We start from the raw sequence: 26,523 nt of genomic DNA, 5'->3' as shown, positions 1-26,523 counted from the left end.
CAAATAGAATCAGAGAGTGCTTTGTGCCATCTTTATGCTTTTCTAAAATTTTGTGATTGTTAAAAAGTTTTATAAGTCAACACAGTAGGATCTGGCCCCTGTAACAAATTGCAAACTCATATATAGGTGTGCTTGTGTGTTATCTTAAAATTGGTTTATTCAGATCCAAACACTGAGAGATATACTACATAATGCCAGTTCACTATGCCTTAAATAAAATGGTAGGAAAAAATAAATAAAAATACATGTCCCATGTCACTTTCATATATATGTGAAGCAGGATGTGCAACTTGGATCACAATCATTTGAAAAACAAGTATACTTTCTTTTCTTTATTAAAGAATTTTTATTTTTTTTAGACCTTTAAAAATTTTTAATTTTTGGTACTATAGATGGAACCCAGGGGTTCATTATCACTGAACTACACTCCCAGCCCTTTTTTATTTTTTATTTTGAGACAAGGTCTTGCTAAATTGCTTAGGGCCTCTCTAAATTGCTGCGGCTGGCCTTGAACTTGTGATCCTCCTGTTTCAGCCTTCTCAGCTGCTGGGATTACAGGCATATGCCTCTGTGTCTGGTTTAAAGAAATTTTTAAAAACCATTCATTAGGTCAAAGATCAGTCAATAAACTCATTATTTCCTTTTGTACATGGAAATACCAGGTTATCTATCAGGTCAGCTGAAGTGATTTAGCAGTAAAGTCTAAGATAAGAAATGCTAATTCTTGAGTCTTTCCTGAGCTCACTGCTTGTGTCTTGGGGCTGTTGAGTCCATCCTGGATTTATTCATTGTGATGCATGGCTCCTCCCTGTCACGTGTTGGTTACATCTTCTTAAAGTCCATCTTGAAAGTAACCTCCTAGGATCAGAGATCTTCTTTAGGTACTTCTCATCTCAAACATCTTTATTTTGTGGCCAGAAGAAAAGATATTTTAAAGAATTCTTTTTTTAAGTAGTTCTACTAGAGCCCGGTATCTAAAAACTCCTGTTCTCTCAAGGTAAGATATTAGCTGGTCACATTGACCCTGATCCACAGGCTCAGGGGCTCTGAAGTAGTGTCAGGAATAATAGGTTCTTTCTTTCTTTCTTTCTTTTAAAATTTTTTTTTAAACTATGAGCTTTCTGTTCATGGTTTGGTCTCCATGTTGCTGCCCTGGCTCAGAAGACACCATCTCACACTGCATTCAAGGGACACTTTTCATGTCACAAAAATGATGCTCCTTCCCACGGGCTGTTCCACTGATGGCGTGGCTGGCTGAAAAATCATCTCCTATTGCAAGGAGCACTACACAATGCTCTCTGGGATAGGAGTGTGCCTTCCTTCTAATTTTGAGTGTTCTGCATTTTCCTTCTTCTTTGTTTTTGCTTCTGAGTACAATCTCGTGATATAATTCATGCAACGTTTAGAGTGAGAAGCTGAAAAATAAAAGATAATGAACATTTATCCTGAACAACATTGTACCCATTTATCGAAACGGTTTGATGGGACATCATGATTTTAAGGTCCACATCTGACAAAACCTAAGAGTCCCTGATACACATAAATGGTCTGAATGCATTGTTATACCTTAATTTTTAAAAAGTCTTTTTCACATAAACAACATACTAAAAAACTAAAATGAAATATGTAGACATTTATGCTGTATTACATGTGTGTTGCTGAAAAAAGCACAATGCCTTCAACAAAACTGCATATTAAAAATAACGGGCTCATGGGAAATACAGGGCTGAGGCAGACCCCTCGAAGCTGTGCAACTGGACATGGAGGCAGCTATAGAGAATATCTTTTAAATGTGCAAAAGAAAAAGATACAGTGAAAACATTGGATTTGAGGGTGCTGTGGCAGGGAGGATGAAGGAGGAGGTCTGCATCCAAGAGAAAGTGCCACCTCCTATGAGCGTGGTGAGCCCCTGGGATATCCCTGTCTGTGGAGGACGGGCCGAGTGCAGGTCCTCATTTTAAAATTTCCTTTAAGTTTATTGCAAGGGCTTCTGCTTTTTAACAGCTGAGCTAAGGGGTTTTCTTTTCCTGCTAAGGGGCATAATTCTCCTCCTACTGTTTTGGTTCCCTCACCTGTGAAAAATATAGGAAGCTACACATTATATGACATCATTCTCTATGCTTTGTAATCCAAGGGTCAGTCAGAAGAAGTTTACACACATTCCTTGTCCCTGCCCCAGTTCTCACAGAGTCAATTCACTGTGTCCCTGTCTTTTGTGAGCACATCTATTTCTCTCTTTCCATGGTGCACTCTATTAGGTCAAAACAAAACGAAAGACAAAGGTATTATAAAAGACCAGACTTCCTACATAAACCTCAGTCAAACCAAGAGAACCTAGAGACACAGCTCACTATATTTCTTGCAGCTCCTCGAAGGCAGAATAAAGTAATCCGCATGGAGGACATAAAATAGTTGAAAAGTATACATTTCTTACTCTTCTCCCTAAAACTAGCCTACTGGATCTTCATCCAATGCCCCCCACCCCACCTTCCTTCCCATTAAGGTTCTTTTCATTTTCTCTACTTATTTTGCTTCAAGAATCACAATGGAACTACCCAAAAGACCTGAAACATTTCTGCTTGAATTAGTTAAAGCTGATATTCATTTATTCAATACAACTTTACCAAGCACTCCATTGGTGAGAGGCCCTGTGCTAGGACCCAAGGATATAGGATAAATCCAGTTACTCACAAGATGAAAGAATATTGTGGTAGCTAAATCAAAGCACCAGAAATCACAGTATGGTCTGGGAAGTGCTTCATAGTAAAGTTGTGTGTAGCACACTCTGGGGCACAGGAAGGACACACAACACCCCAGTGTGTGACAGAAGTCAGGGGAGGCTTCCCCATGTGGAATACCTACTGATTGTTTTTTATTTGGGTACCAGAGATTGAACCCAGGGGCAATTAACCACTGAGCCACATCTCCAGCCCACCCCCACCCCTTTTTTATTTGTATTTTGAGACAGGGTCTCGCTAAATTGCTTAGGGCCTCCCTATGCTGCTGACTTTAAACTTGTGAACCTCCTGCCTCAGCCTCCTAATTCCTGGGATTACAGGTGTGTGCCACTGTATCTGGCCCGATTATTTTTTTAAGATGCACTTCTTTAAATCTTCAAAGTGATTTGAGAGGTTGATTTTCTAGTTCTGAAAATCAAGCTTTGATATTTCTCCCTTCTCCTTAAAGCGAATTGACAAATGAATCTTATTTTTCTAACATCAGGTTACACAGTTGACTTACTTTGTCCATTTTTCTCTTGGGAAGATGTTTCATCATTATTTGACCTTGATCTGTAACTTTCTAGGGTGTGTTCTGAAATTTCCTTTTCTGCAAGAAAAGAAAATTAAATTGTTAGTTTCTGGAGCCTTGGACATCATTCATATGTAGAAATGTTTGTTTGAATAAGTTGATGCCTTGGTAATGGAACAATAGCTATCTTATTGTGTTCCTGAATACCCCAGGTTCTCAACATGGAGCTTTTAGTCTTTACTAGTATTCCTACAGGCACTGGACAAAGCACTATAAGAATGATGAAGTTCAATGACAGCAGAATAGAAGCAAATAATGTCCTTCAGAGGGGAACAAATGTAGGACCCCTAAAAGAATGATGGGGGTGAATAGTTAATGGGAAATTCTGAAATAATCCTATGGCATTTGCCTATTGAGCAGGCAGAGATATGATGAAAAGTCAGGCCCTGTCTCTAGGTTATTTGTAATGAGCATATTAGTCTAGTAACAGTCCAAAGAAGATATTAAACTAGTAGACATGATACTTAAAAAAAAAAAGTCAGAGATCTTCAAAGTTGTAGTATTTTGCCTTGGTAATACACAGTTCTGGGGGTATTGAGGCCATATGTGACTAGATCAGCACTGTCTAGTAGCACTGTAGAAGCCACACATGTGATTTAAAGAATTCTACTAGCCACATTCAAGAAGTAAGAAGAAGCAGGTGAAATTGATTCAATAACATGACTTATTTGACTAGAACACCCATGATATGATTGTTAGTATGTCATATTCCTGCGTGAACATGCTAGTGTGTATACTGAATTGGGTGTGTATTTTATCCTTACAGCACATCTTTTAGGGACTAGTCACACATCAACTGATCAATAACCATCTTGTGGCTCCTGTACCAGATAGCACAAGTCCAGATAATGCCTTGAGAGGAAAGGATTAAATCCTGTTACATGTTTATGGGATGAATTGGGTAGACAATTATTCTAAATAACTTCTAAGGTTTCTTCTAACTCTGGAGTGCGTTGAGTTTATATATTTTATTATTTATTTTTAAAATTTATTTTGGTACTGGGGATGGAACCCAGGGGCACTTTGCCACACAGCTACATCTTTGAGACAGGATCTAAGTTGCTTAAGGTCTTTTTAAATTGCTAAGCTGGCCTTGAACTGGCAATCTTCCTGTCTCCGCCTCCCAAGTTGCTGGAATTACAGGCCAGAGTGTGCCACTGTGTCCAGCCAGAGTCTATTTGTTTTAATGGGTATCTTTGTCCACTCACCCCTCTTCCATATCACGTGTGCTTTCCGCAGCTTCATTATGAAGAGCTGCACTATGATGAAGAGGATGAAGATGAGGAAGGACACCAGGGTGAGCAGCAGAATGCCACTTTTCTTCCTCGTCAATTCGACATACTGAGGATTTGCTTCTACAAGGGAAATGAGAGGATTTCAGGCAGTGTTCTTTACATTGCCCTTTGATTATTGAGGGATACACAATACTTCCACAATGTTTTATAGGCGAAGCGAGAGTCCAGATGAAGAGATGGGGCAGAGCTTACTGCTGAAGGTAAAGAACACACATTATTCACGTTCTGCAAACAGGCAGAGCAGGCACACAAACAAGCAAAGCAATTCTGTAACAGGATGATTTGAAAAGTTGTTTTAATTTCATAGAAATACTTATTTTTCATTTTTAGAGAAAGCATGTAAGAATATTGACTTATTGTCAGGGGATTCAAATTAGCTGTAAGAAATGGTTTTTAGCAAAATGTAGTCAGGTAGCAAAAGAGGTTGTTAAGGAGATTGGAGAACTAACTAAATCAAATGAAAAATCTACTTATCTTGGCTAGGTTAAATGTGACTCTTCATGAAGGCATTTGGGGATAAACTAGATGAGCTCTAAAAAGTATTTCTAAACCTAGAATTCTGATCCTATGGGCTATAATTTTGCTAAATGTTCTTCATCTCAACCAATAAGTAATTAAAGAGTGCCAGCCATGTGGAGAACATCATGCTTAGAGCTTCCTAAGACACAATTCCTATGTTTGAGGGGGTAGTTTTCTCTATATGTAAATAAATTAATTAACAAAAACAAACAAAAGTGAGGTATCTTATTCAAAAGTCTAGGTCCACATATGTTGATATAATAATGTGTTCCGGGGTTCAGAGTCAAGAGTGGTTGCTGAGGGCTGAATTGGCCAGGAAAGTTTTCAGGGAAGATACTGGCCTTGCAGGAGAAGCAAGGCCAATAAGGATGTTCCTCTTTCCAATCAGGGCAGTTAGGATACACAAGGGAAGTGTGACTGAAACATGATGAGATTTTCAGAGAAACATGTGTATCTTGTAGGGACTCTTTAAAGGAAGGACTGCAGAGGTAGGAGGGGGTGTACTTTATTGTGGTGGTGGGGAGCTCAACTCTGTGCTGCATACTTTGGGAAGCCATAAAGGTTTTCAGAACACAGGTGTGCAGAGTGCAAAGGGATATTTTGTCAATAGGAGCCAAACATGGACCCCAGGAAGAGAAATTGATGTTACAATATCTCTATGAGAGATTATGAGGTTCTAAATTCAGGGGTGGCAGTGATAATGACAATATACCTGAAAAAAAAAAGACTCAAAACTCCTTGAAGGGACTGGGGTTGTGGCTCAGTGGTAGAGTGCTTGCCGAGCATATGTGAGGTACTGGGTTGGATCCTCAGCACCACATAAAACAACAAACCAAACAAAAAATGGTTAAATTCTTTAAAAAAATCCTTGGAAACTGGCTGTTTTTATATAAGCTGGGGGGGTATGTGCATATGTATATGTCTATATCTATATATCCACAATTATAAAGGATTACACTAAGATTTGGGGCTCTGCTTTGGACAAGCTGATTTTGTGGAAAAAGTTGCTATTTGGTTTTTAGCAATGTTGAGTGAAGGAGATGAAAGAAAATTTGGTTAGAGAGACAGAAAAATGAAACCGGGACTAATGCTCAGAAGAATGTTCTGGAAATACAGGTATGAAAATCTTCCTCCTACAGGCAACAGTAACAATCTTGGGAATGGGTAAACTCTTTAAGAATTAAGAAAAGTACAAAACATGAAGCAGTAAAATTGGAAGTAGACCCACATTACCCAAATTTAATTTTTTTTTTTTTTTTTTTGTGGGATGGGGGATGGCCTTGTACATATAAGGAAATCACTCTACAAACTGAGCCATATCCCACATTTAAGATGTCAGGAAGAACTGGAGTTAGCTAATGAATACAGAAAAACTATGGTTAGCAAAGGAAGATGTCAAGGAAGGCAGGAGGCAACTAAGTCAAGAAGGGACAAGGGAGTGATTAACCCATTGTGTCATAAAGGGCAGAAACGTTGAGAAAAATGAGGACTGGAGAAGGCCATTGAATTTTTCCACTAAGAGGTTAAAATGTCAAGTGTTTATTCTAAACACAGTGGGTGATACTTACCAATGGTCAAGTCAAGGTACTGAGTAGTTTGCTCTTTCTCTTCCTTGTCAATCTCTGGTATACTAGAATTTTCCATCATTGAGACTATGGTGATAAAAAGTAAGACATGTTATATGCCTATGTCATCTATTCATGATTTTGCATATAACTGCTATAGCTTGCATGCCTGTCCCCTCCCAGTCTCATATTGAAATTCAGTTGCCATTGCGATGATGTAAGGATGTGGGACCTTTAAGAGGGTGGTGAAGGCTCCATCCTTCATAAATGGATGGAGGCCATTCCTGCAAAAGAGTGGATTGACCCTCTTGCTGTCTCTCCTACCCTTTCTTGGCAAGAAGGTCCTCATTAGATGTGGCCCCCTCATTATTGGATTTTCCAGCCTCCAAATCTGTGAGCCAATTAGGTTTCTGTTCATTGTAAATAACTCGGTGTATAGTGTTCTATTTTAGCACCATAAAATGAACGGAGATTATAGCTACCTATATAACTATATATATTCTGACCAAAGCAGCTTGAAAGCCATATTAAGTGGTCCTCATTTTATTAAAAAAAGCTCATTTTAAAATTACTGTTTTAAATTTTTTTATTTTCTCTTTTAAAATAATGTAATAATTATACATTTTTATAGAAAACAGTATATAATGATCAAATTGGGGTAGAGTTTTCATCTCATCATTTCTTTGTTTGAAACCTTCAAACTCCTCTCTTTTAGTTTAAAATATATCATTGTTTAATATAAACTATGGTTATTATGCTGTGCTGTGGAACACTAGAACTTTTTCCTGCTATCTAACTGTATTTTGGTAACTGTTATACAACCTCCATCTAGTCCCATTCCTACCCTTTAGTAATTGCTATTCTACTATTTTACTTTTGGATCAGCTTTTTAAGCTTCTACCCATGAGAGAGAACTTGTAGCATTTATCTTTCTGTATCTGGCTTATTTCATTTTGAACTACTATTTCTTGCAAAAAAAAAAAAACAAATAGTTGCAAGTGGCTAAGTTCCCTTTGCCTTACTATATTTTTTTTTAGGCAAATGTTTATTTTTACTTTACTTATTTATTTTGTGGTACTGGGGATGGAACCCAGGGGTGTGTCTCCTCTGAACTACATCCTCAGCCCTTTTTTATTTTTTTGAGAAGGACTTGCTAAGCTTCCAAGGTTGGCCTAAAACTTGTGATCTTCCTTCCTCAGCCTCCTGAGTTGCTGGGGTTAAAACTATGCGCTGCTGCGCCTGGCTAGGCAGACACTAGTTGAAAGCTTACCATATACCAGGCCCTAACTGAGCGCTTGGTATCTTTTATTTCTTACTACAGTGAGGTTTTGAGGAATTAGTAATATACCTAAAGTTCTGCAGCAAATTCGTGGCAGAACCAACAACAAAAGAGTATCTTTGAACTCTAGAACCCCAAATTTATACTGTTATTTCATACTTTCTTCCTGATCAGGAATATTAGGAAGAAGGTCCTTAGGACACTTCAAAATAATCACTAAACATGCAGATATGGCATCCCAAGGTTTTGAATAGGAACCTATAATCCCAGGTGCACAAAACAATGCTTTTTATATTGAAGTAAAAGCCTCAGTTGTCATTCAAACTTCTGGTTGCCTCTCCTTTAGAAATAGGATTTGCTAGGATGATGTTGCCTGATAAGACAAATCATAAAAATAGAAAAAAATCATAAAAATGGCTTTTTCAGATTTTGTTGCATATTTTTTTCCAAATTGTCTTTCTCTCCCTGGTTCTTTTTCCATTTGAAGTCTTTTTAGCCCATTGCACAGCGCCACTGTGTGGACCCAGAGGGGAATGAAGTCTTCCATGCTGCTGAAAATGGGTGTTATTAGCGACAATAAAATCACAGAAATTGGAAGCTGAAAGGAATTTTAGAGACCATATTTCTTAAATCTTATGTTATATAAGAAAACACAGAGCAGGAAATTGAGTTGCTCAGTAGTGGTGCTAGCCAATTTAAAGACAACTAGATTCTAAACACGTTTAAAAATATTGGTTTATTAAAGCAAGTGATGTGGCTGTTCCACTTCATAATATTTTCAATTTCCATTGCCCTTGAAAACCGTATGGTACATGTTGTATTTATCAGTGTTTAAAACCCCCAAACATTTACTTTTAAACATTATTCAAGGTACACATTTCTAAAAATGTGATCTGATACTCAGAACTATGAACATGATAATGATGTGAACACACTTCTTACCAAATGAAATTATTATAGAGATACCACAAGAAATAGAAAAGGATCATAGAGGAATTTATGGCATCCTGAATGAGACTGTCTTGCTCAAAACACCAAAACAAATTCATCCATCTGTTCATTAAATAACATTTATTCATTCATTCTGAATTTTCTGAGCACTTGCTATTTAGCCAAAGACTATGCTGGGTAAACTATCAGGCTAAATTAAATATATGATTATTGCTCCAATTGAACCATCTAGTGAATTCACTGCCTAAAGATCTGGGACTATAAAAAAATTAAAAATAAAACTGTAGTTATAACTCAAGCTTTCTAAATTGGTCTTATAGCTCAATGCTGTCATAAAAAATAAATGACCTAAGTTTTTGACAACCAAGTAATTGATGTGTTTTCAAAGGTGATTTTGTTATTCCATGACAATACCAGATCCCAGCTCCTCCTTCTGGGCTCTGTGTGGAATGAAATTAAATCTGTGTTTTGTGTTTGCTCTGTTCTAGGCAAGGGAAAACAAGAATGAGACTCCTCATAAATGAATTCAACCTTGTCATTTACCACAGAGGAAATTCAAGTTCATAATCATGTGTGCAATTTTGTGTGTGTGTTCATTACATCTCCAGCAAAATTGTACTGAATGGTCAAGGCATGCTGTTGCTCTCTGGTCCTCCATTATATGTCAGCCCTCCTGATGTAGCCCTATTTCAGGACAACACAAAGCTGGAGCCAGTGGAGGGGGTGGGTCTTGTGTGGTCTTATTAAAAATTAAAATAAAAATATTCTTAAAACTTATAGTGACCTTCCCAAGCAGGCACGATCTTTTGTCACGTTTCAGTGATTTAGACTTACCAGTACTTGTGGGATGCTGAGGGTCTTGAGAGGAGAGAGAGCTTTTCTCCGGAGCATCTGAGGCTGTCTCTTGATCAGTAACTAGGAAAGGGGAAAAACAAAATTCTGCAACTACAGAGAGCAATTTTACCCACATCGTGCTCAGTAAAACAGAACGTATTTGCCTGCTACTTCCTTGTGGAGGTTTTGCAGAAACCTCAGAGCTGTGTATTCCACAGCTCTTGCTCTGGTTTTTCAATCTGTACCCTGCTGGTTGTCCATCTGTTAACCCGACCAGCTTGCAAATGCAGCATGCTGGACTTGTGAATGTTGGTGCACTTGGCAGCAGTTGGCAAAGGGTGTTCACTGCCTCTGTCTGTATCCATCTACCTGTCTGTCATTCCCTCTACCTTTCTGTCCATCTGTCTACCCAGCCACACATCTATCTTCCTATTTATCACTTAGGTGACTCTGGAGTCCCCCCAAGCCTAGGTTGAATTCCAGTGCTGCTATTTGCTGGAAAACATGCCTAATTTATGTAACACTCAGTTTTTTTTTTTCTTCTCGCAGAAGTGGACATACTGACAGCATGGACCTCTTTGGGTATTTTTATAAGAAGTAAGAAGCTCATTCAACAACATAGTACAATGTCTTGATGTTTATGGAGCACAGTGCTTACTAAATATTATTATATAATATTGAGAACTACTTCGAGATGTTTTCAAAGGTTCAGTTTAGGATGGATTTCACCCAACAGTGAACAGGCCCACATCCAGGAAGAATGTAACAACTACATGTCAATTCACCAATATGTGACGTGTGAGTAATGTCTCCATGAAATTTGTGTACTTCTCAGTATTTATTAAATCTAGGAATTTTCTGTGGTTTTGAAGGTGTATCTTATTAATCAAATATGTGTAATTTTTTTGGAAAAGTATAAAAGCTTGAGTTATGCCTAAGAACTCTGGGAAAAGAAAGAATTATTGAGGAAATGTTAGAGAACTAGTAATACAGTAGTACCCTCTTATCTATGGGGGATGTGCTCCAAGACCACCTGTGGATGAAGCTGTGGATAATGTCAAACCCTATATATATATATACTGAGGCTTTCCCTACACACACATACCTATGACAGAGTTTACTTTATAGTCACAGGAAGATATTCATTGCAGTAAATAATAGTAAAAATGTCAATTATAACAATACATTGCAATGAAAGTTATGTGACTATGGTCTCTCTCTACATATCTTACTTACTGTAACTCAGCCTTCTTGCTGAACCACTGGTAACTGAAACCGTAGGAAGCAGAACCACTTATAATGAATAGTTGTACACACTATAAGTCTAAAAGAAGAAGGCTATTGACAATGCAAAGAGGAGAAAGTTTGAAATCTAGTCAAATATAAATGCTGGAAGGATATGATAAAAGTGGCATCCTGTGGGAAGTACTGGGGACATGTAAAACACAATTTATCAATAATGATGGAAGTCTTTTAACATAGTAATTAGTATATGAATTCAGATGATTATATGTTTGTGTATGTTTATATATGTATAATTTGCATATGTGTATGTTTGAACTAGTTATATATATTTAAAACTAAAATTTGTGTGTACTTTGATTTATCCTCTCAGTCCACACGCTGCTGAATAATTGTATTTAGACTGTTGTTTTGATTAGGTGGACTCTAGCCACATTTACCTCCCTAGTGGGCCAGGATGTTATAGACCTCTGCTATGCACTGTGGTATACATTAACTACACTGTCTATTTAAATTTTAATTAATTAAAGTTAAATAGTATTTAAAATATAGTTCCTTAGTAGCACTAGCTGCTTTTCAAGTTTGAATTCATGTCCGCCACTGTGAACTTGGCAGCTTTCAAATACTTGAAGGCATCTGATGAGATCAGTGATGCTATTATGGAACAGATTTTGATATTGAAATGTGTCAACGTTTGAAAGATCTGTATAACTCTGTAATTCAGTATTTTCCAAATGACCAAGGCATAGTGTTATGAAAATCATGCCAAGGTAAAAGATTCATTCAAGGTGCAAAATAATTCAATGGATTTTAATATAACAGAATATGAAAAGTTCATTTATAGGGTCCAGGGTCCACATAGCAACTAACCTTTAAGAAGCTATATCTTGTTGAGTATAATCTCAAAGAACAATATCCACAATTATTAAAAAAGGCTATTAAAACTATTCTCTAAAATGATATATGTATACACACACACACACACATTCAATGGCATTTTACTCAGCCATAAAGGATAATAAAATTCTGTGTTTTTCTAGTAAAAGGATGAAATTGGAGAACATCATCCAGTGAATTAAACCAGACTCAGAAAGTAAATAAATATGCGCCTGTTGCTGTGATCAGCAGGCCTCCTTCAAACTACCACATGATTTCCATGGGCCCCTTTCTCTTCCAATTACATATTTTTGTGAAGGTGAATTATGTGTAGTTCAAGCAAAACAACATTTTTTTTTTAATATTTTTTTATTTTTTAGTTATCGGCGGACACAACATCTTTGTTTGTATGTGGTGCTGAGGATCGAACCCGGGCCGCACGCATGCCAGGCGAGCGCGCTACCGCTTGAGCCACATCCCCAGCCCTCAAAACAACATATTGAATGTAAAATTTATAAGAACCTAATTGTTTCTATTAAGCCGGACACAAAAGAGATCTTCAAAAATGTAAAACAATGCCCATTTTTTAACTAATATTTGGTATTACAAAATATATTTCTTAAAGAAAAACATGCCATTTCTGTTAACATTTTGTGAATTTATTATTTTAAAATAAAAGCATAAGTTCATATTTTGGATCCCTCAGCTTTACTTTCCGATAGGTTAAATATTGACAGATATAATTTAAATAAGTAAAAGTTCTTTGAGGTCTTAAAATTATTTTTAAGAATGTAGAGGGGTGCTGAAGTAAAAAATTTGAAAACTGTTCAATTTTTTAAAAAATCTACAGATAAGTAACAGGAAATCAAAATTCCTCATTGAGAAGATGAAGTAAGTGGTTCTGAAGAGAATCTGATCTCCTCTAATGCACCTCGTGTAGGGTGGCACCTCATGGACATGGTTCATTGCCCCCCACCCAGGTCCTACGCTACAGAGAGGGCAGGGATGAAAGGTTCAGAACTCTCACTTGTAGATGTGTTTTAAAGCATCCTCAGCGAGCAAATGTTTTAAACTAATGACTATTTGTAATATCTGAATGTCAACCTAGACATAGCTCACCAAAGAAACAAGGTCATAAACAAATAGAAGCCACCACCAGCTGACGCTCGCAGTCCTCTTTGAGTACTTAGAGATCTGACTATGGCACTAGATAGTCAATAGATCACAAATACAACTCATCTTAGCCTATTTTTATAAATATTTCTAGATGTAATTTTGAGACATATAGAAGTATAGCATAAGAGGAGGGAAAAAAATGATAGATGGCTTGAAACATTGCTGAAAAGTAAAAATACATTCCCACCCAACATTGTTGGTTCTCTTATTTAAGAACCTAAATGTCTCTGTGCTACAATTCTACTGGTGGAGGGGGAAGTGTGGGGAATCACCAAGGGGTAGGGGTGGGTACACAAGATTACAGTGTAGCCCAGACTGTGGGGACTTGAGTCTTCGACTACAGCTTCCTCAATAAACTGTTTTTGGTTGGTGAGAAAGGGGCCCATGGACAGCATGTGGTAGTTTGAAGGAGGCCTGCTGATCACAGCAACAGCCTGCACAGATTAGCGTGGCAGCCTTCCCTAGTGAGGTTCCACTAAGCAACCTTGCCCTGAACGAGTGCCTTTTGTCATAAATTATTTCATTTGATAAAAGAGATTTTTCAGTAATGTATCCTCATCCAACATTTTCCTCTTTCATTCGTGTGAGCAATTCCTTGTACTCAGGAATCTCATTTTCCAGCAAGAAGTACCTTGTAAAATAATGAAGCTCAGAGCTCTACTACTGACAGGCCAGTGATTCCTGCAGCTTCTTATGGGATCCTTGGCTTGAAGAGTTGTTTGGGGGTTTTTAATTATTTCTTGGACTTTTGGGGAATCTTTAATACAGCAACAGCAAAGTATATCTAAAGGGCCACCATCTCAATGTAACTGTGCAATTATTTTGTAAGAACATATAACGATATTGACTAGTTTTGATAAATTTTAGTTACTATCTCCTTTTGGGTCAAGTACAACGATGCAGTATGCTTCACATGCTCTCTCCAACAATGTAACTGCAATAAAACTATCTGCAGTCAAGTAATGCTAGCTGTCATTATCAAAGAGAGAGAATGGTGCTATTTGCATGTGGTGCTCTGCTAGACCTCACGCCCAGCTGGGAGTCTTCTGGGCACTGGAACCCTTACAGTTCTGTCCTCAGCTGGAGAAATTTCAATCATTGCAGAAACATGCTATTAAGGAGATCTTTGTTGACAGTAATCTCACTCTGAAGGACTTTGCCCACTCCATTTAATTTTGTTTGAGAGTGCAATAGGAAGGTGAATGTAAAATGACTGAAGACAATCATTAACCCTTACCCAAATCTTCAAGCCAGAAGGATGCAACCAGTTTTCTCCCTTGCAGGCCCTTGTGTCGGACAATGCAGTCCACTGTGGAGTTTTTGCCGTATGTGTGCAGTACAAGGGTGCTGGTCGTGTTGCACTTCTTCCCATCAGCTTCAAATTCACGGTGGGTTCCGCCTATGTAGAAATTTAAAGAGAGATAAAAAGCATGGCTTTTTAATGCTCTTCCATGGATTTGGTTCTGTTAGAGACCAATGGCTCGGACTTCGTGGCAAACATGTTAAATTTCTAACCGCAATCTAACCTCAACCAGCTGCCTTGTGTGTGTGGGCTCTGGTCACAAAGGAAAGCAGGTGAACAAGAGTGGGTGAGTTCCAACTAACCCTTCACTACTGGGGAAAAACTTCAAAACTTACAGTGATTTCATAAGAAGGACACAAGGACCTGGAGCTTACTCAGGTTGTATGAATAAGGCAAATTAAAGGAGAAGCCTTGCGATGAAGTAGAATTGGCAATAGACTGGGAATTCGATCTGGGTTTTAGGTCTTTTCTCTCTAAAACTCTGTTTGGCCACAGTATTCTTAACTGTGCAGAGTCCTCACGGTTCTCAAGGATGTATGCTTACTTAGCCATGAAAGGCAATGTATATTGAAATGTAAGCAAACCATTAAGTAGTTCCCAACACCACAGTTAATTAGTTAGCCTGTTTCAGTTAAAGGTCAAAAGTTTGGATTCTTTGTCCTCATAATATTTTTAATCTATCATTGTGACTGTGACATGGTACTACATTATATAAGGAAGATCTTGTTTGTTCCAAATCCATTCAGTCTTTGACCTATGATGGCTTAAGATTTTTCGTGTTTACAATGGTTGAAAGCATACTATATGACCATTCTGGTTTTTCACTTTCAGTAGAATATTTATCAAATTACACAAGATATTCAGCACTGAGTTCACAATAGCTAAACTGTGGAAGCAACCTAGATGCCCATCAATAGGTGAATGGATAAAGAAACTGTGATATACACACACACACACACACACACACACACACACATACATACATACATATACACACACAATGGAATATTACTCAACATTAAAAGAGAATAAAATTATGGCATTTGCAAGTAAATGGATGGAGTTGGAGAATATAATGCTAAGTGAAGTTAAGTCAATCCCCCAAAACTAAAGGCTGAATGTTTTCTCTGATTAGTGGATGTTGATCTATAATGGGGTGGGGTGGGGGTCCTTGGGAAGAATGGAGGAACATTTGATTGGGCGAAGGGAAGGGTAATGAGTGTAGGAAAGATGGTGGAATGAGATGGAAATCATTACCCTAGATACATGTATGATTGCACGAATGGTGCATCTCTACACCATGAACAACGAGAGAATTGAAATGTTGTGCTCCATTTGTGTACAATGAATTGAAATGCATGTTGCTATCATGTACAACTAAGTAGAACAAATAAAAAAAATAAATTTAAAAAAAGGATATTCAGCACTTATTATAAAATGGTCTTTGTATTGGATTTTTTTTCCATGTATAGGCTAAAATGTGAGTGTTCAAAGCATGATTAATGTTTGATAGGTTAGATGTATTAAGTGTATTTTTTGTTTAAGATATTTTAAATTTATAGTGGATGTGTTGAGATGTAACCCCATGGTAAGTCAAGGAGCATCCATATATGTATTTTATTTTTTAGTTCGATTCTGTTTTAAAATTTTTACCATTTTTAGTTAATTCATTAATAATTAAACATATAGTGGGATTCACGATGCCACATTGACACCTGCAAACAACATAATTTGATCAATCTCATTTCCAAGTGCCCTCCTTTTCCCTCCCTTGCTCTCTCTCCTGATCTGCTGACTCTGCTCTAACTGACTTCCCTTATAGTAGTTATTGTTACTCAATTAGTGTATTTTAATCATATCAGATGAGATTATATATATTATATGATTATTTGTGGTATATTCATACATAGATATAGCATAATCTGGTAGATTTCATTCCCTACTACGTTCCCATGCCCTCTTCTCCTCCCTCCCTCTTGATAGCTTTCCTCTACTCTATTGGTCTTCTGTCTATTTTTTGTGAGATCCTCACCTTTTTAAATATTTCTTTTTTTCTCCATTCTCTTTCTCTCTAGCTTCTGTATATGAAAGAAAACATTTGACCCTTGATTTTTTGAGTCTGACTTATTTCACTTAGCACAATGTGCTCTAATTCCATCTCTTTACCTGAAAATGACATGATTTCATTCTTCTTTATGGCTGATTAAAACTTCATTGCCTATATATACCACATTTTCTTTATTTCTTCATTTCCTGATGGACACCTAATCTGGTTCAATAACTTGACTATTGTGAATTGCACTGCTATAAACATTGGCATGCATGTATCATTATAGTATGCTAATTTTAGTTAAAGAAGTGGGATAGCTGGGTCATATAGTGGTTCCACTTCTAGTCTTTTGAAGAATCCCCATATGCTCATATATGTACTTTATAAAATATATTTTCAATTTTATGCCTGCAAAAAACTTTCTGTTCACAGGTAATAACTATATTATACTTCTTACTTTAGGAAATATTGCCAAGTTTTAGGAAAATGTTATAAATATTCCACTTTATTTCTACCTTGTTTTAAGCAAAAGCATTTTTATTTTTTGCAATTAGCCTTTTAGTATCAAGGCATAACATTGGTTTGGTTATAAGAATAATTTCTCTGGAAACAGAATAGATGAATTATTCAATGGTATCTTTTGATACCTCCAGAGGGCGCCAGAACATTTAAAATTCATTATAAATCTAAGGAGAAAGGAAAACAAAGAACTGGTTTCTCTCCTTACCGTATATCTCCATGCCATTCCCCAGTAGCCAGGTTATCTGTGGAGGGGGCTTGCTTCTTGTAGTGGAGCATTTAAGTACGACATGGTCTTCTCCATTCAACCTTCTGATAACTGAAGCTTCCAAGGTTGGCTTCACAGGAGTTGCTAGAAGGAAATTGATTTTTCTATGTTTACTTAGTTGGTCATCATATCTGAGCAAAGCACAGAGCCTAAGATTCTGTAGGGATGATTGTAGGACATAATCCAATGAATGGGCACATTTTCACTTTATCTTTCCCTGAATCCAATCATGTTGAAGGGCTATTATATGTTTGCAAAGTTTCTTTAGCTGAAGTCAGACTGTTTGTCACTCAGGGTGTAATTAGTCCCTGAAAGTTCCAAAACAGATGATTTTACAACAATTTGAATGTGATATATTATTGTATTTGGTTGGTAGACACTAGGTGAGGGAGAGACCTGGATTCCGGACCTACCTCTATCACTGGCTGGTTGTAAGAACTTTGGTAAGTTCCCCAGCTTTTTGGCACACCAGTGTTTTCTCACCCGTGATGTGAAGGAGATGGCTCCTTCAGTTCTAAACTTTCCTGAGTCTATGACTTATCTCAAAGTCAGTTACTTCTGTCCCATCCTGACATCAAAGGCACTCTCTCTTATAAAGGAGCCATTGGTCCTATTTCTCTATGTTTTTGTCTTGGAAATACTTTTTAGTTGGGCTTATTTCTTCTTCTTTTCTATCCCACTTCTACTTTGGTCTAGAATGTTGCTCTTCTACCTTTATTTAACTTGTATATCTGCCATCGAGACACTGTCAAGGCACTTATTGGCTCCAAGCATGCGCTAGATATGTCACATGCTGACAACACAAAGATGCAAAAGACAGGGTCTTCTGAGGAGCTGACAGTCTGGTGGCACACTCAGCCCCTAAACTCTTAATTAAAGGATCACGTGTTGTAGCTCAGTGTAGAGCAGGTGCTTAGTGTGTGTGAAGCCATGGATTCAATCCCCAGCTCCATAAAACTAAAAAAAGATGAAGTATTTCAGGCAATGATAGCAGAGTTTTGAAAGCCCAGAAGGACACATGACCAGCCTGAACCAGACTGGCACCACAAGGTGGCCAGTCACACAGGGGAGAAGGCACCGAGCTGAGTCACATTGATGCTCCAGGCACTCAAGAGAGTCACTCCTTCTCTGTTACATTCCCACCAGGCCTTTCCTTTACGACAGGCGTCACACTGTAATTCAACCAGAGAGGTCTGAGGAATCATTTTATGTGAGTTGTGGGATTATGTTATTTAGAGATGGATATAAAGTAATGTTTTTTAATTGTTCTGTTCTGCCACCAAAAGATGGTAAGACATATACTGGTCACAATTGACCATCTGCAGAACTGAGCTAGTCCCCAATGATCAGGAGACTCACTTCCTCTGCATACCCCCCAACAGAAAAGAGGAATTGTTTGGGAGAGGATGTGAGCAGAGCATCCAGTGCAACTACACGCGACTCCATCCTATCTTAGGATTCACTGTCACCAGGTTCTTTTAGTTTAAGGATTCACTGTCACCAGGTTCTTTTAGTTTACCTTCCTAAATAGAGCGCAAACCCCAATGGGCAGAGGTTGCGCCTAATTCCTTTTGGATCCCCTAGAGTCTCACATGGCGCCAGCATATAGTTGAAGCTCATCCAGTTTTAATTCTTTTTTCTTTTAGTTTCCCGGAAAGAAAATTCAATTGATGCCAAAGGCAAATAAATTCACAAGTTCACAGTTTAATCTAGAGCTTGTCACTCAAAATACTCTATTTCATTTTCTTTTACAAAAGATAGCAGAGGTGCCCCCAGGAAATGCTTTCTTACTAGCAACACTTTGTAAACTAAAAGGTCAAGATTTAAAAATGGTAACTACATTCCCCCTGCCTGGGTTTACTTGCTGGGGTACCCACCTAACACAGTCACTTTCACTTCCTTTGTGCTCACGGAGTTGCTGTAACATAAGCACTTGTATGTTCCTTCATCTTGCAGGGTTACGCTGGGCACACTGATGGAGAGCTGGGTGGCAGAGTGATGAAGAAGCTGGTATCTGGAATTTTTTAAAGCTGTACAAGAAGAAAATAGAGCTATTATGAGGAAAGGTGTCAGATGAATACAGATTGATTATTCACAGGAATAGCTTTTGATTTTCACACTTTAAAGGAACAAATGTCTTCGTTTGAGCCACCCTCCAAATTCTAGTGTGATCAGCTGGGTGCTTCTCAAGGATAGTTTAGGAAATAAAATATTTCAATAGTGGATCTGCGAAATAAACAAATTGCTTTGTTTGTACTTGTAGGAAATTACGAATGCTAGACGGGACAAAGATTCAGATTGTAGGATTCTAGTTGTTTTTCCAAGGTAAGTGCTCCACTGATTTACCTCTTTGAAATTTAATTCACTGAAGGTCATGTTGTCACAGGGAATTCAAGAATGGAGATATATGCACCGATAAATGCACCAGCTAAGTGATTTTTTTTAAAGCTAAGCATTTTTAAATTTAGAGATGTTCGTTATTGTTTGAAGATTCCCGTAGATTATGATTTAGTCCTTCCAGGTGTTTAGCCAATGGCAAAAAAAGGAAGCTCTAAGAAGTTCCAGCCAATAACAAGCTCTCTTCTTGACTATGACTGACATGGGGTTTCCATCTGCAGTCAAAGATCCCCTAACAAACAGAGACTCTGGAAATTAGTGGTTTTGCTTATTTTTTTTAAAAACTGTTAAGATGTATAATATGAACAAACCTAAAATAGTTGAACCTTAAATAGTTATGTGTCCTGGGGTACTGATATTATATGAATTAGAATTCTGGGATTCTCAATCTCTGCTCTGTTGACATTTGAGAGAATAATTCTTTGTGATGGATGCAATACTGTTCATTGTAGGATGTTCAGCAGCGTCCTGGGCCTTCACCTGCTAGATGCCAGAAGCAGCCCCCTGACCTATTTCTAACAACCCAAACCATCTCCAGACATGGTTCAATCTTCTGGAGGGCAAGACCATTCCAGGTGCAGAACCACAGAGACAGATCAAGCCATTATGCAGCTGAAATCCAATAATGTCCATCTTCTCCCAATTTCCCAAAAGAAAAATGAAATAAAACACCAGAAAGCGTTATTTAACAGAAATATCTCTACTTAAAGTTTATTTCTCTAGAACTCTTATCAATTAGTACTTTCTTATTCTATTGGAATCTGGTATTAATAGTTGGTTTAGCTTGAAATGGTATATATGGTTATTTTATATTTAATATATCAATATTTCATGTTTTCAAAGCATATAAAATTTTTTGGTACTCTGCTTTGTAAACAAGAATAGAATTTGCTGTCGTAGATGCTTTATCAAATATCTGGCAGTTAGGAATATTAAACTGAGACATGAGATGGTCTCATGATAAAGGGAAGGCTTTAGTAAAATCTTGTCCAAAGTCCAAGAGATGAATGAAATAGATTTTTGAGACTTGCTTTCCACTTCAGGCATCTAGTGCTCATTTAATATGTGTTTGAGAAGAGAGAAACGGCTTTGTCAATTCCTACCGCTTAGAGGTCTTGATTTTATGTTCAGACCAACGGGAGGAAAAAGAGATTTCTGAAAGGGGGCTTTGGAATGTGACTTTTGATTGCTCAGATGACTAACAAAGCAGATGGCTTCAGAGGTGGGGTGATAATGTGGGCTACGTGAGGTGAGGGCCCCCAGGTCGATCCACTGTCTGCTTCTCATTTTGCTGTGGGTGTTTCATGGTCTCCGAGAGTCAAAAAGCAATGTGGGGGTGAGGTGGGGACACAAAAAGGTGCTTTGTAATTTGAGCCCATTTAACAACCATTCTGGTGGGGTTTCCATTTCAGACTTCCTGCCCCCAGAAAAGCAGCCATGTGTCAAATGACTGGCTTTGGAGGCGTGATTCACGTGTGCAGTAGGAGGGCTGAGCCCACCCTTAGGGTGACTCATGCAGCTTTCTGTCCCACTAACCTGTCAGGATGGAAAATCCCTTAGGTCAAGGTCTGGTGTGTGTGTGTGTGTGTGTGTGTGTGTATTTTTTTTTTTCTCTTTCATTCACTTACCAGGATGCTCATTTAAAAAGATGGTAAAGCCTGAGGGGGCCAGCCACTGGAGGGAGGCGTTCTTCCCCAGAGAACTGACACACTTCAGAGTGAGCGTCTGCCCTTCCTCCACGGTGATGGTTTCCGTGTGGTTGGTGAGAAAGGCCTCTGTGGAGGAAGAGAATCCGGACAGTCAAGTTGTCAGTGCCTGGCTGCACCAGGCGGGAGGCGGGGATTTCGTCTCTACACAACCACGCTCAGTCATTCAATCATTTATTGCATATTCTTGCAGAAATTGAGATAAAAGCGAATACCCACAAATATGAGGAGAGAGCCAGCACTGTGTGTGGGAAGTGTAGAGATGCCACGTGGAGGAGGAGGGGACGCTGCCTTGAAGTCTGAATGGAGGAGTCGGGTTTTAACAGGAAAAAAGGGAAGTTGGACAACTGGGGGCACTCGCTCTGTCCCAGACCAGGAACTACACAGCCTAGGCTGCTTAACTGTAATATTCAAACTAACCCTACAAAGAAGAGTTGTCATCACTTTACAGATGAGGTTCTAGAGGCTCAAGGTCACAGAGGTCATGGAACCGGACTCTGTACCCAGGGCTATGGATATCAAAATACATGTGTTTATAATTAAGTCATCCTTTCTAAGCGATGAGACCCCCCAAAAGACTAAGCTTTCCTGGCCTCAGTTTATAAAATGGGTAACTTGTACCTTCAAGTATAAGTTGTATGTCCGGAGTTCTGTGAACAAATGTTGGGGTGTAGCTCTGTGGCAGGACAGCTTACCCACAATGGGCAGGGCCCGGGATTGGATCTCCAGCACGGACCAAAAAGAAGTGCTGTCATGAATTATGGAGCTGTCCTTCACTTAGAGTAAGTAAACCTCCACCTGCCAGTGAGCTTCTACCCAGGGGGAGGATGTTCTAAGATCTCCAATTCAATTTGCCACAGTAGCACTTTCTCCAGGTAAACCTGAGGGTCCAATTCCTCTCAATCATGCCCCCCCCCCGAAAATAATTAACAATTAGTTCTATATAGCTGCAAACTTATGCCCCCAGAAAGAAAATGATAGAAAAATAAACTGATTTTACTGCTAATTTGGCACATGTATTTCCTCTCGTTCTTTCTTTCTTTTTTTGGTACTAGGATTGAGCCCAGAGGGGCTTTTGCACTGAGTCACATCCCCAGCCTTGCCCTCCATTAGGAGACAGGGTCTCACGAAGTTGCATAGAGCCTCATTTAAGTTGCTTTGGTCCTCACTAAGTTGCTGAGGCTGGTCTTGAACTTGTGATCCTCCTGCCTCAGCCTCCCCATTCTCTGGGATGACAGGGGTGCACCACTGCACCCGGCTCTCCTTTAATGATTTCTTCACATTTTAAATTAAGAACATTTTTTTTTCTGAGGACAATTCGTATCAATAAAGTTATAAAACATTTTCATAAGCTGAAGAAAACCATAGGGTTATAAATTGTGAATAACAAATACAACATGTTCTATCTTACACCACAAAAGAGAAAAAGAAACAAAAGCAGAGTTTATTTCCTTGTGATCAACTTTAAGTATTAGGAAAAATGCTTTGGGGAGCTTTGGAAATTGATTGGTGCAGCGCTTTTTGTGTGTTCCATTCCAAGGTCATTAATTTCAATCTAGCTTCCAGCGATAATAACTTGGGATTACTACATTGTATTCAGTGTTGACTTTCATGAGAAAACAGTTTCCTTGAGTCCTAATGGAAAAATATCCATATCACCAGCCAATACTATAGTGAACAATGAGTCAATGAAAAGAGATATATGGAATTGGAGGTGTAGCCTGCTTAACATGCCAGAGGCCCTGAGTTCTCTTTCTAGGGTGGGGGCTGGGGAGGAAATGAATTGTGTTTTCAAAAAAAAAGCATTGAGGCCTCAAATCAAAATTCTGCTTAGGTTTGGTCATTGGTTATTTGGAAATATTGTCATTTATAAAATCAACCCATAATTGAGGAATAAAGGTACTATTAATGGAGATGTTTTAAAATGACAATAGAATTTCACCAAAGGGAGTTTTGTTGATAACAAAATTTGGGAAGTCATATGTACTTAGTACTGCTCTAGGTTTTTTACATGTTACTTGAAAATCTCAATATCTTTATGAGATGAAATATATGTACATTTATGTGTGTGTGTGTGTGTGTGTGTGTACGTTAAGAAAAACAAGACACGCTATTTGCCCAAGTTCATACTATTAGTGGAGGAGCCGGGATTGTAAACCAGGCAATTTGGCTGAGGATTTGTGTTTGCTTTTTGTTTTATTTTAGTTTTTTCAGTGCTGGGGATTAAGCCCGGGCCTCACACATGCCAGCCAAGTATTCTGCCATGGAACTACACACCCCCCAAGCCTGAGTATGTGCTTTAACCATGTTATCATATGCCATTTATATTAAGGATAGAGATATGAATATAAAGTCAACCAAGGAAAAAGTGAGCAAATGGAGACCCCGATCTTGAAGTCATCTAAGCCTTAAGACAGAGCCTGGGGTTGGAATGGGGTGGGTGGTGGTGCCAAGGAGCCAAACCTGTCATCTTATGACTTCACACTTTGATCTTGTTTTTTTCTGTCCTGTGAAGATAAACTTGTCTTCTACTGACTTTTCCATGGCATGGACAAATAGTTAAAGAAGATAAGTCTTTAGTTTCACTATCATTTCTTTACCCTTCCCCATCTGCCACAACTAAATATACCATAGTTTGTCAGTGTTCCTCCAAAAATATTACTCTATGTTTGGAAGAATGGACTTAGATGTCCTCTGAGCTGGCCAGAGCTCAGGGGGACTTTCACTTGCCACACCATGGAACCCTTGGCCTCCCTTTTACTATTAAGTCCAGTGTTTTGCTCTTGAGTTCATAATACCTTGCTGGGCTTGTGCTGAGTCTATGGTCACCAAAAACACTCAGATTTTTTCCAGAGAACTTGTGGTCACAACATATTTCTCTCAGCTGTGCTGATACATTGCACTTTGGAAACCAAATTCAGATTTTATGTTCTCCCTAAGTCAGGTTTATTTGGTTATTTCAGACCTAGGGTTCAAAATTCCTGAGAACATTTCAGCTCTTGATTCTCTTATCTATCATTGGACCTCTAGGGGGGTATCCTCTGAACCTCATGCAGAGAGGAGCTGTATTATATTCATATCTCTGTCCTTAACATGAGTGGTGTATGATGACAAAGTGAAAACATACACATTCAGGCTGGGGGTATAGCTCAGTGGCAGAGTGCTTGCCTGGACTCAATCCCTAGCACTGAAAAAAATAAAATAAAAAGAAACACAAATCCTCAACTAAATTGCCTGATTTGGAATCCTGGCTCCTCCACTAATAGTATGAACTTGGGCAAGTTGTTTCTTAACATTAAAAAATTATATTATTCATCTCATAGAGTTGTTAAGATTTTCAAGTGATATGTAAAGAAACTAAAATAGTACTGAGTGCATAGTAAGCATCACATACTTTTATTATTTTGTAGAGGAGCTGAGCTGACCCTCAAATCTTGCTTTAAAAAAAAAATTGGAAAGGTCAGTGTCAAAAGACCAAGCCTCATAGCAGCTCTGCAGCTCTTTACCTGACACCTCCTTCCCAAATGTTTCAAGACTGTTCCTTCCTAGACATTCTGAAGTCCTCTGTAGATGTTCAAAGAGGTCATTAGAGTGACAATATGCTTGTTGTAACTGGAACAGCTCTGGAGGATTAAGGATTTTGAGGATCATTTAGTTATAATGTGTTCTTTCTATTTTGGACTTTAGGTGCCAGGGATGGAGTTAGTGCATGGCAGACTATCATTATTTGATGGAGGGAAAGGTTTATGTGTATGTGTATGTGTATATGTGTGTGTGTGTGTGTGTGAGAGAGAGAGAGAGAGAGAGAGAGATTGTTAGAACTCTGTGAAATAATAAAATTGTGAAATTCCCTTCCACTTCTCTCCTTTCTTCATCACGTTAATTTTTTTTTGCTGTGAAAACATTAACCTATTTGCAGATGTGTGTACCAGTCTTGCTCTAAAAATGTGCTGCTCACAAACCTCTGTGTGCTCCCACCACAAAATCAAATCCAAAAACTTTAGACTGCTCATTCCACCTGCCTTGCGTCACTGGGGGTGGACTGGAGGTGATCCTGTCCCCATCCCTCTTTGTTTGATGAAGGCTTTCCCTCCTGCATGGCTCCCCCTTTCCTCTGTATCATCGGGTTTTTATTCTCTTTAACAACATCATTCTCATCTGTACACAAACAGGCTATTTCTCCCATATGATAAAGCAAACCAAAATGTTATGCCACCTTCCTCTCCAGCTACTTACTGCCTTATTTCTCTCTCTTTTATTAAAGCATTTGCTGAAGAATTATCTACATTTTTCCTTTTACTCTTCTCTTTCTGATTAGGCGTTCAACTCCACCAATCCATGGAAGCTGCTCTTTTCTTTGTCAAGGTCACCAGGGTATTTCTCATTGCCAAAACCAAAGGTCTATTTACAGGACTTACCTTTCCAACCTCTGTGTGCCTTTGCTGTAACTGACCACTCACTGCTCCCTAGATAGTTGGCTCCCTAGGCCTTGGGTTCCCTATGCTCCTCCTAACTCACTGCTGTTTCTGCTTCTCATCCTCCATTCCTGGGTTCTCCTCATTTATCTGTCCTGTCAAATAAAGAGACCTCGGATCTCTTCTCTGTCTTCCACTCACTCCCTAGATATCTCATCTGGCCTTGTTATATTGTTGGTGATTCCATTTAGATTTATCTAAGAGGCATTTCAAACCTAACAAGTAAAAATTTCATCTTTTCCTGCAGTGCTAGGGATCAAACCCAGGGTCTAGCACACGCTAGGCAAATACCCTACCACTGAACTACACCCTAAAAGCAAACTTTTGATTTTCTCTTCTGAAATGTGTTCTTCTAGATTTCACCAACAAATAGCAAGCCTAGCTATTCAGGCCAAAAACCATTAACTCTGGAGAAGGTGTCATTATTCCCAATTTATATCCCCCAACCTTATTTATTTATTTATTTTTAAATGTATATTTTACTTAGAGACAGGTCTTGCTAAGTTGCTTGGGTCTCACTAAGTTGCAGAGGCTGACTTTGAAGAAATGAAAGTTCCAAGGCTCAGCAGCTTCCCAGCCAAGATTTGAATTTAGAGCCAATTGCATTACGGAAGTTATGATGATCCTTGTGCACAGTTCTCATGCATAAGTCTTGCTTCCCAGAAGCACACTGAAGTGTTTGTATTTTTATGACTGTGTCTTATATTTCTCTAAAATTAATTTCTTACAGAAACTATTACAGTGTAGCTTGAAAAGTAA

General features: G+C 38.5%; 1 protein-coding gene across 1 annotated transcript in view; it reads right to left on the bottom strand.

Annotated features, from left to right (window-relative positions):
• Positions 1-367: 367 nt before the first annotated feature.
• The window catches only part of Crtam (cytotoxic and regulatory T cell molecule), a 31,911-nt gene continuing 5,755 nt past the window's right edge, over positions 368-26,523 (bottom strand). The window contains exons 2-10 of the mRNA XM_027930799.3: positions 21,212-21,358; positions 19,064-19,216; positions 17,127-17,270; positions 14,284-14,445; positions 9,753-9,833; positions 6,692-6,775; positions 4,518-4,664; positions 3,241-3,327; positions 368-1,415 (exon numbers count right to left, since the gene is read on the bottom strand). Of these exons, the coding sequence (XP_027786600.3) occupies positions 1,285-1,415; positions 3,241-3,327; positions 4,518-4,664; positions 6,692-6,775; positions 9,753-9,833; positions 14,284-14,445; positions 17,127-17,270; positions 19,064-19,216; positions 21,212-21,358 (1,136 nt within the window). The 3' untranslated portion in view covers positions 368-1,284. The remainder of the gene's footprint in view (positions 1,416-3,240; positions 3,328-4,517; positions 4,665-6,691; positions 6,776-9,752; positions 9,834-14,283; positions 14,446-17,126; positions 17,271-19,063; positions 19,217-21,211; positions 21,359-26,523) is intronic.

Source organism: Marmota flaviventris, chromosome 9, assembly GCF_047511675.1.
Source record: "Marmota flaviventris isolate mMarFla1 chromosome 9, mMarFla1.hap1, whole genome shotgun sequence".
NCBI lineage: Eukaryota > Metazoa > Chordata > Mammalia > Rodentia > Sciuridae > Marmota > Marmota flaviventris.
The sequence above is the reverse complement of the archived record's forward strand: the minus strand, read 5'-3'. Positions and strand labels throughout refer to the sequence as shown.